Consider the following 13,698-nt stretch of genomic DNA (forward strand, 5'->3'; position numbering starts at 1 on the left):
CACTGAGCCGGGCTGTCTCCGTCTTTCACTTTGTAGAGCATAGGAAAGAAGGTTTGTTCTCAAAGATGCACTCAGCATTCAGCCTTCTTTCCAATGCCTACAAAAGGCAAGAGAATTCTCAGAAACTTTGAAGTTTTCAAGGCAAGAAAATTGTGAGAACCATCTTGGTTCTGAAAATAATGTAGAGGCCTTAAGGTAGTGAGTGACCTTTGACATTGGGGATCACACCTGTCTTGCTTTCTGCCTGCTTTATCCCAAGCATCTGTCACATAGTAGGCATGATGTAAGCGACTTGGGAAGCAATTGAATGAGCATTTCAGAGAATGACCACCAGAGCAGCATAGAAAGGAAAAGTAGGTCATCTCCCATGCGTCTCTGAAGTTTAAGTACAATCATAGTATATTTCCAGGGAAGCTGGGGTTCACACCATAGTACTAGAGATGCAACTGAACTTCTGAGTGTTTCCTTTTTCCATCTCAGCATGCTATTTAAAGAGAGCAAAAAATACTTTTTACAAAGAACCTTGAGCATATTTCTTCATCATCACTCAGTCTCTGGTGCCAGCAATGATATATTTCTACTTATTAAACCTGCTAAATAACTCCAAAGATTTTTATTTTGCTTAGGAACACAAACACCAGTTATATTCCAGATAAATTGCATTTCGAGAAATAGCTGACAAAACAACTAACCAAAAAAAAAAAAAAAAAAATCAGAATAAGCCTAGCTATATTCGGTTAGCTTGCTGGCAAGAAGATTCAGAGGTTAGAGTTGGTGCCTGCTTCCCTTTCCCATTTACTGTTTGAAGCCTAAAAGCCATTAACACTATCAATATGTTGCACGATGCCTTCTTACCTTTCATTTTTCTTTCCCTTCTCAGTCCTCTGGCATGAGAATGGTATAAGAAAACAAAACAAAACAAAACAAAACAAAACATAAACAAACAAATAAAAAAGCAAAACCTCCACCAGAGACTACCAGGCAATATCATGTTAAAGCACTGCTTGAGTCATGGGAGAGTTAAGGGCAGTCATTAGAATGTACCTTATCTATAATCGAGGGTAATGTCACTTTAAGACATGTGAGACTTTAGAGAGGAGGGGTGTATTGAAACAGACTCCCGCTACTTACGGAGGTATAGCAGCCCTGCTCCATTTCGCTGCCTAACTCTGTCCTGAATGTACTAGAGTAGGGATGGTCTGTCCGTGGCTATAAACTGCTTCTCATCAGGAAACTACATTAGCTCACCATCACTTCAAAGGTCTCGTCAGACAGAGGTGACGCCAGGAGATGATTTAAAGGTGAACATGACAAGGTTTCCACCCCTCAAACCCTGGTTCCTTTTCTGACAATACAGTGAACGAGCCCAACGTCTTCACAACTGTGGAAACAGAACTGGAAGAGAAAAGCTTGCCTTTTTTTTTTCTTTTCTTTTTATTTCAATTCTTAATAAAGAATTGCTGGGAAGCGTTCTCTTTGAAAAATCAGAGAACTGTGGCACAGATGGATTTTAAAAAGTGTTAGCTTTTTCCAATGAACACTAGGAGGGTTCCCTGCTCTTGGCTGGATTTTTCAGGTAAGAAAGCCTCTGTAAGGTTTAAGATTCAGAAAGCTGATTTGCAACATATGCAGAGAAGTATGCATTATTTGGGGGGAAAACACTGCCACAGAGCAGAGCTCTGTCTGGGAGCAGCCAAGAGAAGAGATATGCTGGAGCTTGGGAAGTAATGCTGAGAATTACAGAAAGTTAACTGGGGGGACAAGAAAGAAAGAAGGAAAGAAGGAAAGGAAGGAAGAAAGGAAAGAAGGAAGGAAGAGGGAAGCCCTGTAATTGTCAAGTCACAGCATGTTGTGTGTGCTCAGCTGTGTGTGGGTTAAATGAGCAGGAGAAGGAGTCTCTAAAGAATCGTTAAGTTTGATGATGGTTAGATTTTTTTCCCCCTGAGTTAAATTTCCAGTGCCTTTTAACAGAGATGGTTGAATAGCAAATGCATACCGGGTCACCTCTGTTTTGTCTCTCTGTAATTTGCATGCTATTCAGAGAGGTTCTAAAATGCATTCATTTGGGGATTCACAGGAGGGGAGTTGCTATTTACCTCTGCTGGTGAGAGTGCATCTACTCTATCCTGCTAGCCCTGAAAACAAGGAGACAAAGCATGCTGTATACAAAAGTAAACAGTGGGCCACCAAACTAGAAACTAATTAGAAAGTGACTGGTCCATCTGAGTCACTGCCTGGGGCATAGATGGCTCCAAGCTGCTGAAAAGAATATGTTCCCACTTTGCACTTAATTACAGTTGTCACGTTTATGTATTGTCATCCTCAAAGCCCTTCTCAAACACTCCATCTCTCTGAGACGTGCAAATTACCCAGAATTATACACATGCATATATATGTGTGCGTGCATAATGTTTATTTTTGCTGACTATCACTGGCTTTGAAAGAGTATCAATTTCCACAGATAAGGAAGCCATCCTGGGAGGTCACAAGCAGGTTTTCAGTGTATAGTGGAAATACTTGAAAGGTGTCATTTGACAGAGGAAAGGTGCACAACCTTGATTGCACAGCCCCTCTCTGAGAGCTGAGAGGAAAGCCTGTCACTAACTAAATTCTTATATAGGGGATGCTTCCTATTACTGGCTGACTAAGGACGATGCTTCAAGTTTGATTAATTTGGCAATATGAAATGCAGCATAAGGTGTTGTTTGGGAAATTGGACAATATGTAGCGCCGTTGAGCTTCTGTAGCTCCTGAGATGCTCATAGGTGAAGATAAGACTGTCAAAGTTTCAGTGCCTGAGAAAAGGTATACGCTCACCCATATAAATACACACACCACCTGTATATACATATTCATCAGTGCTCCGGCAAATGCCACAATGGGATCTTAGGAGGCAAAGCGATACTATAAATTATGGCTTGCTTGTAGGGTAGATGCACAGACCTTGTCTCTGAAACTCATTCTGGCTGAAGACAGGGTGCCTTCTGAAATTCAAGTCTAGTCCGAAAGATCCGTTCTATCGGGGATTACAACATACCTCTGAGAAATGATTACTTAGTTTAGAAGACAGCATTGCGATTAAAAATTCATGACTGTAGAATTAAAAAAAAAAAGAGCCCACTCTTTTCTTCCAGGCTTATGTCAGACTTGCAATGAAGTTAGAATGAGCAAGTCTACAGCTACTGAATGCCTGGGAAAAACTAGTTCACAGATCTTTGTGTAAAACTGGAGTATCTCCATGGGCATGTAATGTTTGAGTCTGCCTAGTTAACAGTGACAAACTTTATTTTTGCATTTTGGGCAATCATTGGCCTCCGACAGAACTTAAGGGACATATTTATGAGCTTCTGGAAAAGGTCTTCAATCCTACTCCCCATTATGACCTCTACAGGAATGTTCCTTCTAGCCAGCCAAGTAGCAAAAGAAAAGGACATTGTCTGAGCTCTCCCTTCCCTCCTCAGTGGGCCATACCTCTCTGGGGGCTTGAAGCCAGGGGTAACCTGTTCTTGTCTGATGTTCTCTTTAGAGAATGGCAATGGTCTCTGCAATGTCCTGGGCCCTGTACTTGTGGATAAGTGCTTGTGCGATGCTGCTCTGCCATGGGTCACTCCAACACACCTTCCAGCAGCATCACCTGCACCGGCCAGGTAAGTGGAGGAGCAGCCTCCTCCTCAGGAGGCTCCTCCAGCCTCACCAAGGTCTCTTCAACAGATGGCAGGATGCAAGTGACAGAAATTGTCATCGTGTGGGCAGTTTGCCTTTGAATTCTAAGACATGTTGTGGGCTGGATGCTCTGGGGGAAGGGGAGTGTACAAAAAAAAAAAAAAAAAGCCTCAGAGATATTTTTGTTAATTTCTCAGAAAAGGTGGGTTTCTCTAGAGGAGCAACCCCCCACCCCCCACCCTCTTCCATACACCTTGCTCAAGAGAATGATTTGGTTTTGGATACTAGAACTATTCTACAAAAGGTGGGGGTAACTTTCAAAACTAGGGGATTGGGAGGAGGCATGTATTCCCTGGGGCGAGTTTATACCTAGTGCGGATACAGTCATTTCAGACTATGTGGCTCAAGAGTCCACAGATGCGTTAATGACCAGACTAACTTTAGGAGTTGTCAATGAAAAAGAAAACGAAACAGTGACTTACTATGTCGTGCCTGGTTTAATTTGCATCCTGTCTTCTCTCCCTTCCTTTCTTTACTTTTGGTTTCTCCAGTATGTTCGGTGCCCCCACCCTTTTTTCCTCCCTCTGTTGGCAGTTTCAGGAACGAGTTCGCTCTGGCATGATTTTTGAAAATCTCCCTTATTGATTTATTTTTCCTTTTAGTTCCTGGTGCAGTTTGCTTTCCTCCGCTTCTAACTCTTCCCTCCCCTCACTCTCCATCTGGATTTGTCTTTCTTTGCCTCTTCAGCTTTCTCAGTACAAAGTCGCTCCGGGGGTTTCGATTGTTCTTAAGCTTCCTGGTTGGTTCTCAGAAAGGTTTCTTTCCGTTTTCTGCGTAGCTGTGTTTAGCCTTTGTGTCCTGTCCTTTCGCCGCACCCCCTACCTCAAAGTCCTTGGTGGTACCCTCTGATGGTGAAGCCCAACGTTCCGGGGGACCAGTTGCATGCCCAAGTTCCCGCTCCTCGGTTCGTGGGTGCTGCCACCCCTCCCTCCGGGCCCCTCTCCAGATCCTTCCCTGGCCTCCTGCCATCCACAGGGCTTCTCCGTGCAGCGGGTCCGCGGTCTGCATGCTGTCTTTTGTGGCTCCGCAACCTTGACTGTGATTCCCCTGCTCTTGTTTTGGCCTTCTCCAGCCCCTCTCCCGGTCTTTTGCTGCCTCCCGGGGTTCAGCTTCCAGTCTGGGGCAGACTGGATAGAGATGGGAGGGTGCATGCCAGCGCCTGCCTGCTGAGTCTGCAGCCCTTAGGTGCAGAGGAGGGCTGGGGGCGGAGGCCAGCTGTCCCCTGTCCCAGCCGCCTTCTTTTTTGTAAGTCGGGTCAGCGAGGGAGAGAGGGGGCGCTGGTGCCCCTGCGGGTGGGCATGGAAACCACTCTGCTGCCGTGCGCGTGCTGCTCGCCTGTGTTTTCTGTGTCCTGTGTGCAGCCCCTGGCACGGGAAGCGCCAGATTCCTGCCAGAAGCTTCAGTGCCAACATGGAGGGAACACAATCTTTGATTTGGGGATCCCTGAGCTACCTCCAATCACTTAATCTCCAATCTGTTCTGGCAAGAAAAGTCTTCAGCTTGTTGCATAGTCATACAAATAACCTGGGAAATGCGCCTTCTCTGTAATACTTAACAATGAGATAAAAGAACCATTAATCCGGACAGGGCTAAGCACCATGTTCAGGGTTAACTCATACTGTTATTTCAATCTTTGTGTAAGTCAGTATAGTTTACTCCCTCTTCCCAGACAACAGAAGTAGAAGTTTGGAGGGGCTGGGTGACTAGCCTGAAGCCACCCAAAGAATGGTTGCCAATGTATACCAAGTATAGTCATATTCTTTGAGAAGCATTATATATAATCTATAACTTTAAGGTCATGTTAATATATGTACCCATTTAAGGGCCCAGCAAATTCTTGCAGTTTGCTGAAGCAGGTGGCAGGTGATAAGGGCCAGGGACAAGTCAACATCTCTTTGTCACTTACCTTTGGTGATATGACCTTGGATGAGTGACTTTTCATATTTGGACTAATTTACCGATCAGGAGATGGGGGAGGGGGAAGGGAAAGGGGACAACTTCCTAGGAAATGGGAAATGCTATGTGCATTGTTGATTTTTCCTACAAATATCAGGCATAGCAAACTTTCTGTGTAAGGGGCTGCAACCTGTATCTTAGGGATGTTGATTGGGTCAAATTTTACAGTTCAAACTGCTAAATAAATGTACTTGGCCAGGACAAAAGCTTGTTGTTGCTTTTGTTGTTTTCCAACCATGAGACACATGACTAAGATATGCCAGCTATTACAACCTGTCTTTATGCTGTGTGCATAAGATTAACCAAAAGCAAAAAGATGTCATGTAGTTTGTAGTGGACTCTCACATAGTGTGTGTCTATGTGCTTATGGGAGCTGGAACTATTATGTGTAACAGACATTCATATCAGCTTAGGTCTTATTAAAATACCATGATTTTTAAAATTGAAAAACAGATATAAAATTCTGACTGAAATTAAACTCATTACTCATGTTTCCCCTTATCTACCACAGAGTTTGCTCATTATCAGCCAATACATATTGGAGCTGTACCTTAAATGTTCCCAGGAACTATGTTGCCAACAAGCCTAGCCCCAAATACTCACTCTTTGAGCCCTATCTCAGCCTCACTGTAAGGAGGAACTATAAATGCCTCTTCAGGATGCAGAGAGATTAAAATTATGTTGATTTGGAAGGCCAGTGGGTTTCCTGCTTATTCAACAACTTCCTTAGGATTTCCCCAATAGCTGCGGAGATTGAAATGGTCAATCTTGGTCCTAGCAATCTTCTAAAATATTTCAGTCACTCTTTAATGTGCTCTCGTGTCTTGGGTTTTAAGAGTAAAAAAAATTGTTTCTTTTCTTCTTTTTTTGCTCAGATAAGTGTTGTGGCACTTTCCTATGTGAGTCTTAAATTGTCAGGGACGCTAATGAAATGTGTGTACAAACAAATAAGCAGACAACAAAAACCAGGGCCAGTTATCTGTGGCAATCCACCCTTAAATGAGCAAATACATAAATAAATAGTTGGATAAATGAGCAACAAAAGGGAAAACATAATCTCATTCTCTCAAATCGGTGCGAATAAGTGGCATGATGAGAAAAAATGAGACAGTAGCTGGCTCCGGCCTGGCTACATTTGCCTAAGCTTGAAAAATCGGTCCCTTCACAAGGCAGAACAGCGCACTTGGCATGCATGCTATGCATGTAGAAATGTGCAAAATGACAAATCTTTCACTAGGAGTGTGTGTGTGTGTGTGTGTGTGTGTGTGTGTGTGGAGGGGGTGCTCTACAGCCACTCTTACCTGCTTAGGAATGGTAGTCCCTCCCCCTCCAGTCAGCACCTCACAGGCAGCTTCTCAGTCCCTTCCACTGCAAGATTGATGGTGTTCAGATTGCAAGCAGGCAATTTCAGTCTCTCAAGAAATAATCCACCACGCTGACAGATGAGAGGAATTTGACGAGCCGTTCCCCTTGTTGAGACTGTGCCTCACCTGGATGGCACCAGCCAGCCAGGGCCTGTTAGGGGACATGGTTAGAGATTTGGGCCAATTTCTGCTGTCATCACATGAAATTGGGACAGTGTTTTTGTAAGGCCATGCATTTGTGATCTGTCTCCTCGGTGTAGTGGGTTTGCACACAAACAGAATGAGAATATGTTAACTAGAAAACTGACTGATTTTAATGTATTTGCCTGCAGGCCTTAAGTACTTTCTATTTTTCATATTTATAGTATTAGGAATGCACCATTTATTTTCACTTACTCACTAGTTAAGGGAGATTAAAACACTCAATCAAATGAAACTGAAATTTAAAATTACATAAGTGAGTAAAATGTGCTATAGATTAACAGATTCACAGTTTCAATAATTGAATATTGGAATAGCTTTTATCTGGGGAATGGCGTAGGAAGTTGCTATGACAACTTGAAAAACATTTGTGCCTCCCTCCATCCCCATACCAAACCTTTGAAAGGCAAGTTAATTTTTAAAAAGACTGGCTCCACAATGAAAACTCGGATGTAGCATCTCTATTGTTTCCCGTAATTACAACAGCCTAAGTTTCTTACACTCAACAGAGGGTGCATGGGCGACAAAGGACAAATGGTCTGCCAATTGAGCCTTCCAACTGAAGATTATGCTTGCTTGCTCTTGGTATGAATAAGTGACTTATGATGACAATTTTAATGTTTATTTGAGGTATGTGGGTGAATGTGGGTATGTGTGTTGAGGGTGTCTTTGAAACAATAGACTAGGAATCTTCTCAAAATTTTTTTGCAAGACATGAATCCCTGGGATTCTTTTGTAAAATAAAATTATATTCCTATGAATTATATGAGGCACAAGTTAGAAGTAAACAATGAATCATTTGTTCTTGAGTCAATGCGATTTCATTGACGTTGGAAATGATATATAAAAGCTTCCTCTGAATAGAATGCCTATATAATTTATACTTGACAAGATTTAAAATTGTATTAAGCAAACGATATACATTAGAAGTCCACATTTATAACTTTATTATGTAGTGAACATCACCATCCATTTTCACATGAGGATTTGGGGTAAATCGATAAAAATTTGTGCATGCCTTGCATTAGTTTTTACTCTACCATTAAAAACTGCACTTCAGGAAACTACCTGAGGGGTATGTTTTAGATGGCAAGGTGCTGTTCAATAAAGAGTTGCTTTATGGGTTTAGTGTGTAAGAACTAGTGGGTACAACTGTGGTTGTATATTTTCCTTTTAGGAATGTCTACTGGAGCGAAGTTTCTAAGTGTAGTGGATTGGTGTTAGGATTGGAGCAGACAAGCTGTTATTTGGTGTAAGCTGCTGCTAGTGATAACGCATTGATCATCTGATCGATGATAGTGACCTCTTCCAAGAGCCAGAGTACAGCTATGGACAGCAAATAAAATCCTAAATACCAGGGCCAAGTAGAGATACAGATACATATTTCCTGTCACTGCCATGAACTTGAAACAGAATGGTGACAATTCCATATAAATGGCTACCGACTTGAGCACAGGACTATGCCTTCATTTCATAGTTAAGGACAATGGGCATTACACTCCACTACAAAGTAAAGTATTTAGTGCTGGCACAAACAAACATTAGTTGCCAATGGCTAATTTCTTAAACTTCATTGAAGAGGATGATCTGACCTCTCAAGCGGAAACGTTGCAAAATGTTTCAGTTTGAGTACATGCAAGGCTGTGAACCACTTTCCCACAACTTTATAGTGGGATCTCTTAAGGTGTAAAATGTATGAGTATAGACAGGCACTTCCACCTTTAGATGATTATCCATAAGGGAAAAAAAATTGGATAGGTGTGAAAAAATTTATGTTGAGGTCTGGTCCTTGCAGCCATGGTTCTAATGGCAAAACAGAGTTGCAGCTCCATTAAAATGGGATTGATAAAATAAATTAGGGCATACATCTACCCAATGGGATGCAGTGTGGCCAGTACAAAGAATGAGTTATGTTTATGTGTGCTCATGTGGAAAAAAAATCCCTCAGACATAGTGCTGAATGAAGGGAACAGGGAGCAGAATACTATTTTAAAATAATTTGAAGAAATGCAACAAAAATTCAAAAGGTTATGGAAATCATTCATTCAGTACTAGTACCTTAGTGAAATATGAAGAAAATCCTCAAATGACTTATGGTTTAATTTCTAATTTGCACATATTTATACACTAAGTGGGTTTTGCTCTGTATTTTCATGCCTGTATATGATAGTTTTGTTCATATTCTGCCTCCTTCTACCATCCCTTGCTCTTCTTCCATGGCCATTTATCCTCTTCTTATTAATTAGTTCCTCTCTTCTTCATGTCTTTTTAAGGCTTATTTATCTTGGAATGGTGTGTATGCATATGTCTGTGGGTGGATACGTACCCAGTAGTGCAAGTGCAGGAGGAGACCAGAGCTGTTGTTGAGTGCCCTGTAGCTGGAGTTACGGGTGGCTGTGAGCTACTCAGTGTGTATGCTGGGAAATAAACCCATGAGCTTTGTGCTAAACGTTAGCATCCTCATAACAACTCAGCCACCCCTCCAGCCGCATTATGTCTTTATTATTATTTTTTTAAATGTATGTGTGAAAAAATGAGTTTAATTAGGATTTCTTATAGGAATGTTGAGGGCTGTTACTTAGTGGAGCATAAACAACTTAACAGTGGCAATACCACTAAAGAAAACTTTTCTCTCTCCCTTTGAAGCTTATGGCTGCCTATATATTTTTAGGAAGGGGTAAGGTCTCTTGTGTCCCTCCCAGTCTATGATATCATGGCGATGGTCCTAATTTTATGTAAATGTCATGCAGGTAAACACATTTGCTGAGAGTTCAAGAGAGCTATAGTCATGGCTTAGGAGTCTTACTTGTTGTTAAGCTATATTTTTTAATTCATTATGGTCTGAGCACATATTGCTTTTTAATGAAAGTCTTAAAAATTAGCTCTAGAGTTTTAATGATTAAATTAGAAGTAAATCAAACACTATCTTTAAATGAACAAAAATGAAAGGGAGATGGATAAGAAACTATTATGAGACTTCTTTCCTAAGAGCCTCGTGTTAATTTGAGATGTGAGCCAGTATTATGCAAATTCTGATTCATAAAGGTCCTTACTGGGGAAATGGGGTTGAATGTTGGGAAAGCAATAACTCTATAATATATTCTTGTCTAGGAGATGCACACCATAAATGTAGGAAAGTTCTGGAAACAGTTGCAGATAAGAAACAATATTGTTTGTCTAAATTTTGCTAACATTCCATTTTTATTTGGGAAGCATTGACAGTGTCCACTCACATCATATGTATTGAGAAATGTGGGAGAAGAGAATTTTCAAATTTTATTCATCCTTTGTATCTCACTATTACTAAGGAGCTTGGCTGCAGTAGATAAACAGAGATACCTGCTAAATTATTCAATTAAAAAATTGAAGGTCTTGGTAAAATTGTGAACATTTTGTTAGTTGTTATGATGTGTGTGTGTGTGTGTGTGTGTGTGTGTGTGTGTGTGAGAGAGAGAGAGAGAGAGAGAGAGAGAGAGANGAGAGAGAGAGAGAGAGAGAGAGAGAGAGAGAGAGAGAGAGAGAGAGAGAATGTGTGTGTTTGGATATGTAAGTTCAAGAACATTTTGAATTAACATTGTTTGTATGAGTGATTATAATGTGGATGCCATTCAAATGGATAGTGATAGAAATAGCAAATAATCAGTATATCATATATGTGGATAGGTATGTATGTCTTTGTATAGATATTTGAATGTTTGATGTTTGACAGCTATTTTGCTAATAATATGAATAATCTGAAGAGCTACTACTCTGAAATGTACTTAAAGATGTGGATATATAGAGATAGTATTTATAAATATAGTCATATGTTAAATGTTTGAGAATTTTTATTTTAGACAATGAGTTACCTTTTCTCCTTTTAGGTTTGAAAAAGTCTTATATGAATGAGCTTGGGGGACTGAAGAGAAAGTTCCCTTTAACAGGCAGAGAACAACCTTCCAGTGTCTAAGACTTTTGATTTCGAGAGAAAAAAAAATATCACTTCATCTTTGTAGCAAAGAGAACACAAGACAGGCAATTTCCCCCTTCTCTGGGGTAAAGAAAAGATGAATTATTTTTTTAAACAAGTTGTGTAAACTAATTGAATCCCCCAAAGATATCCTCAAAATGCATGGGAAACTCTGTAAGCCCACTCTTTCTTCTCCCCTCTTGATGTTATGTAATAAGAGGCTCCCAAATGAAAACAGAAATAGTGTTATCATGAAATTTCCTTCTGAGAAATTGGATTGAATTGTGAGTATCCTGTCTGTTGTTTAAGACTTCCTTTATGTAAGAAAGACATCAAGCCAAGTCCTATCTTAGATCCTACAAAGGCAGAAGACCCTGAGCCCCTCTGGGATGGTCACTGTTTTCATGGCATTACTAGTGTTTACCTCCACTACATACTGACTAGACATTATCTTTTAGGATGCTTCGTACCATCCAATCCCAAATCAGAGCCTCCTGAGTATACATATTCAGAGGTATTGTCTTGTTTCTCAGTTCTGTCGATAAAGAATGGACTGACTGAGTTACACATTTCTCAGAATTCCAGCTCCTAGGTTTCAATAAAGCACCTAAGTTGAAAGAAAGCATTACCATTGCTCTGGCAATTAACCACACATCCTAGATTAGGGTCAGTAGTCCAAGCTTCCTACTAAATAAAGACTGAATAATTCTTCAGTAAATACTTGCTGCTCAACTGGGCTTTGTGTTACCTAAACAAGTCTTTTATGTCTTCTAACACTCACATACTGTGGAAAAGGACAGCTCACACTTCAAAGAGGCAACCCATGTGTTCTATAGGTAGTGATGTATGTTGTAAGATAATGAATCGTTAAACTTCCTCCAGGAACTGGTTTGTTCATTTTATTCATCCCATGTAGAAAGATTCATGGCAAAAACACTCCTTTCAAGGAGACATTGGCTGAAGTTAAACTTTATAGGCATTTTGTAGGTGAGAAAGGCAAAACCCCTAATGGTAACATAAGTAATTGAAACAAATGGCGGTTGGAGGGTTGGGGGGTATTAGGTGATGCCAAAAGCAGAGATAACTGAAGAATAGACACACATCTTGAGAAATGAACTTGTGCCAAGCTGCCTCTGAGCCGAGCCCAATGCACAAAGATTATTCAATATTTGAAAATGATACTGGATCTTAATCTTTATGTGTACTTTCCTTATCATAAATATCAAGTGAGGACTACAGATCTTGACTAAGAACGACATCCTTCCTGTAGGCTGCAATCTAGATTATCTCTAGCTCTCATACTTTTTATTCCTAAAGAATTTATTACATATATTCATGCACATCAAGTAAAGAAAGGTAAGGCCAAGAGGTATAAGGTGGGGGGCATTGTAGGCACATCTGGCTTGGCTTGATTTAAAATTGTGTGCACACGAGTCCTGCCCTAAGTTTTGCCCAACGGGCACAAACACTTGAATTTATGCTTTTTATATGCAGAGGAATTGTCATTAAGGGGGCTCCAGTCAACTGAGAGTTTTTATATAATGAGGCCATTGTTCTAATCAGAGGTCTTATGTGAATCTCAGCTTAAAAAAATAATTAATTTTCTTTTAAATTAAGGCTTGGGAGAAATGGTAATCGGTAAATGTAATAAAACTAAGAGAAGCTTCCAGAAGTACTTGGGATGCTCACATAAAACTCTTAATTTAATATTTTATTAAAGTTCTTAGAAGCTAGTTTGCAACCGACTAGTATGTCATAAATATATCTCGGAAGCCAATACCATTTCTTTCTCATTGTTGTTTCTTAAACAAGTGCATTTATTTCATGCAAGAGTAAAGGCAGCTTATTAGGAAGCCCCTGATGTCATCATTCTTCGCAAATGACATATAACTGAGGTTCCTGGGCACGCTCAATTTAGTATTCTTGTAGGAACCCTGCCTGCAAGCTCTTAGAAATGCTGAGAAGTTTCTGCACACAGATAATTATAACTCTTCCCATTTGAGAAAAGGCAATTTGTTATCAGTGTATCGTGAGTGTTGTTTTAGTTGTTAGTGATTTTCAATTGCTGTGGTCTAGTTTTTAATTATAAGTCACTGTTGGTTTAGTTTTCTCATTATCAATTAGTTTGCTATGTGTGGTTTGGTTAACCCTATAGTATGACTGATGCATAGTTGTTTATCCCGTACTTCAAATTGCTGATGAAGACTAGCCATTAAACCAGTCCTGAATTACGGTTCAAAGGTGGTTGTTCTGAGGTTGGACTGTTAGAATGTTTACCTAGCATAGACAAAACCCAGCACCCCATAATGTGTGGAGGTACATACCTGTAATCTCAGTGTCAGTTGGAAGCTCAAAGCCACCCTAAGCTATTTAGGAAGACTGAGGACAGCCTAAGTTACATCAGGCTCTGGAGAGAGCAGCAGGGTCATGATAATTTAGATTCTAATTACTAAAATGTGTACATATTATCACTCTATGTGCATTTATTCCTTGTATAGTGACAGT

The 13,698-nt window shown here is 40.4% G+C and overlaps 1 protein-coding gene across 1 annotated transcript in view; it reads left to right on the forward strand.

Moving 5' to 3' along the window:
* The first annotated feature begins 1,136 nt into the window (after nucleotides 1–1,136).
* The window catches only part of Tafa1 (TAFA chemokine like family member 1), a 509,982-nt gene continuing 497,420 nt past the window's right edge, over nucleotides 1,137–13,698 (forward strand). Inside the window, exons 1-2 of the mRNA XM_021191115.2 lie at nucleotides 1,137–1,576; nucleotides 3,527–3,647. Of these exons, the coding sequence (XP_021046774.1) occupies nucleotides 3,530–3,647 (118 nt within the window). The 5' untranslated portion in view covers nucleotides 1,137–1,576; nucleotides 3,527–3,529. The remainder of the gene's footprint in view (nucleotides 1,577–3,526; nucleotides 3,648–13,698) is intronic.

The sequence above is a fragment of the Mus pahari genome, chromosome 2 (genome assembly GCF_900095145.1).
Source record: "Mus pahari chromosome 2, PAHARI_EIJ_v1.1, whole genome shotgun sequence".
NCBI classification, from domain to species: Eukaryota; Metazoa; Chordata; class Mammalia; order Rodentia; family Muridae; genus Mus; species Mus pahari.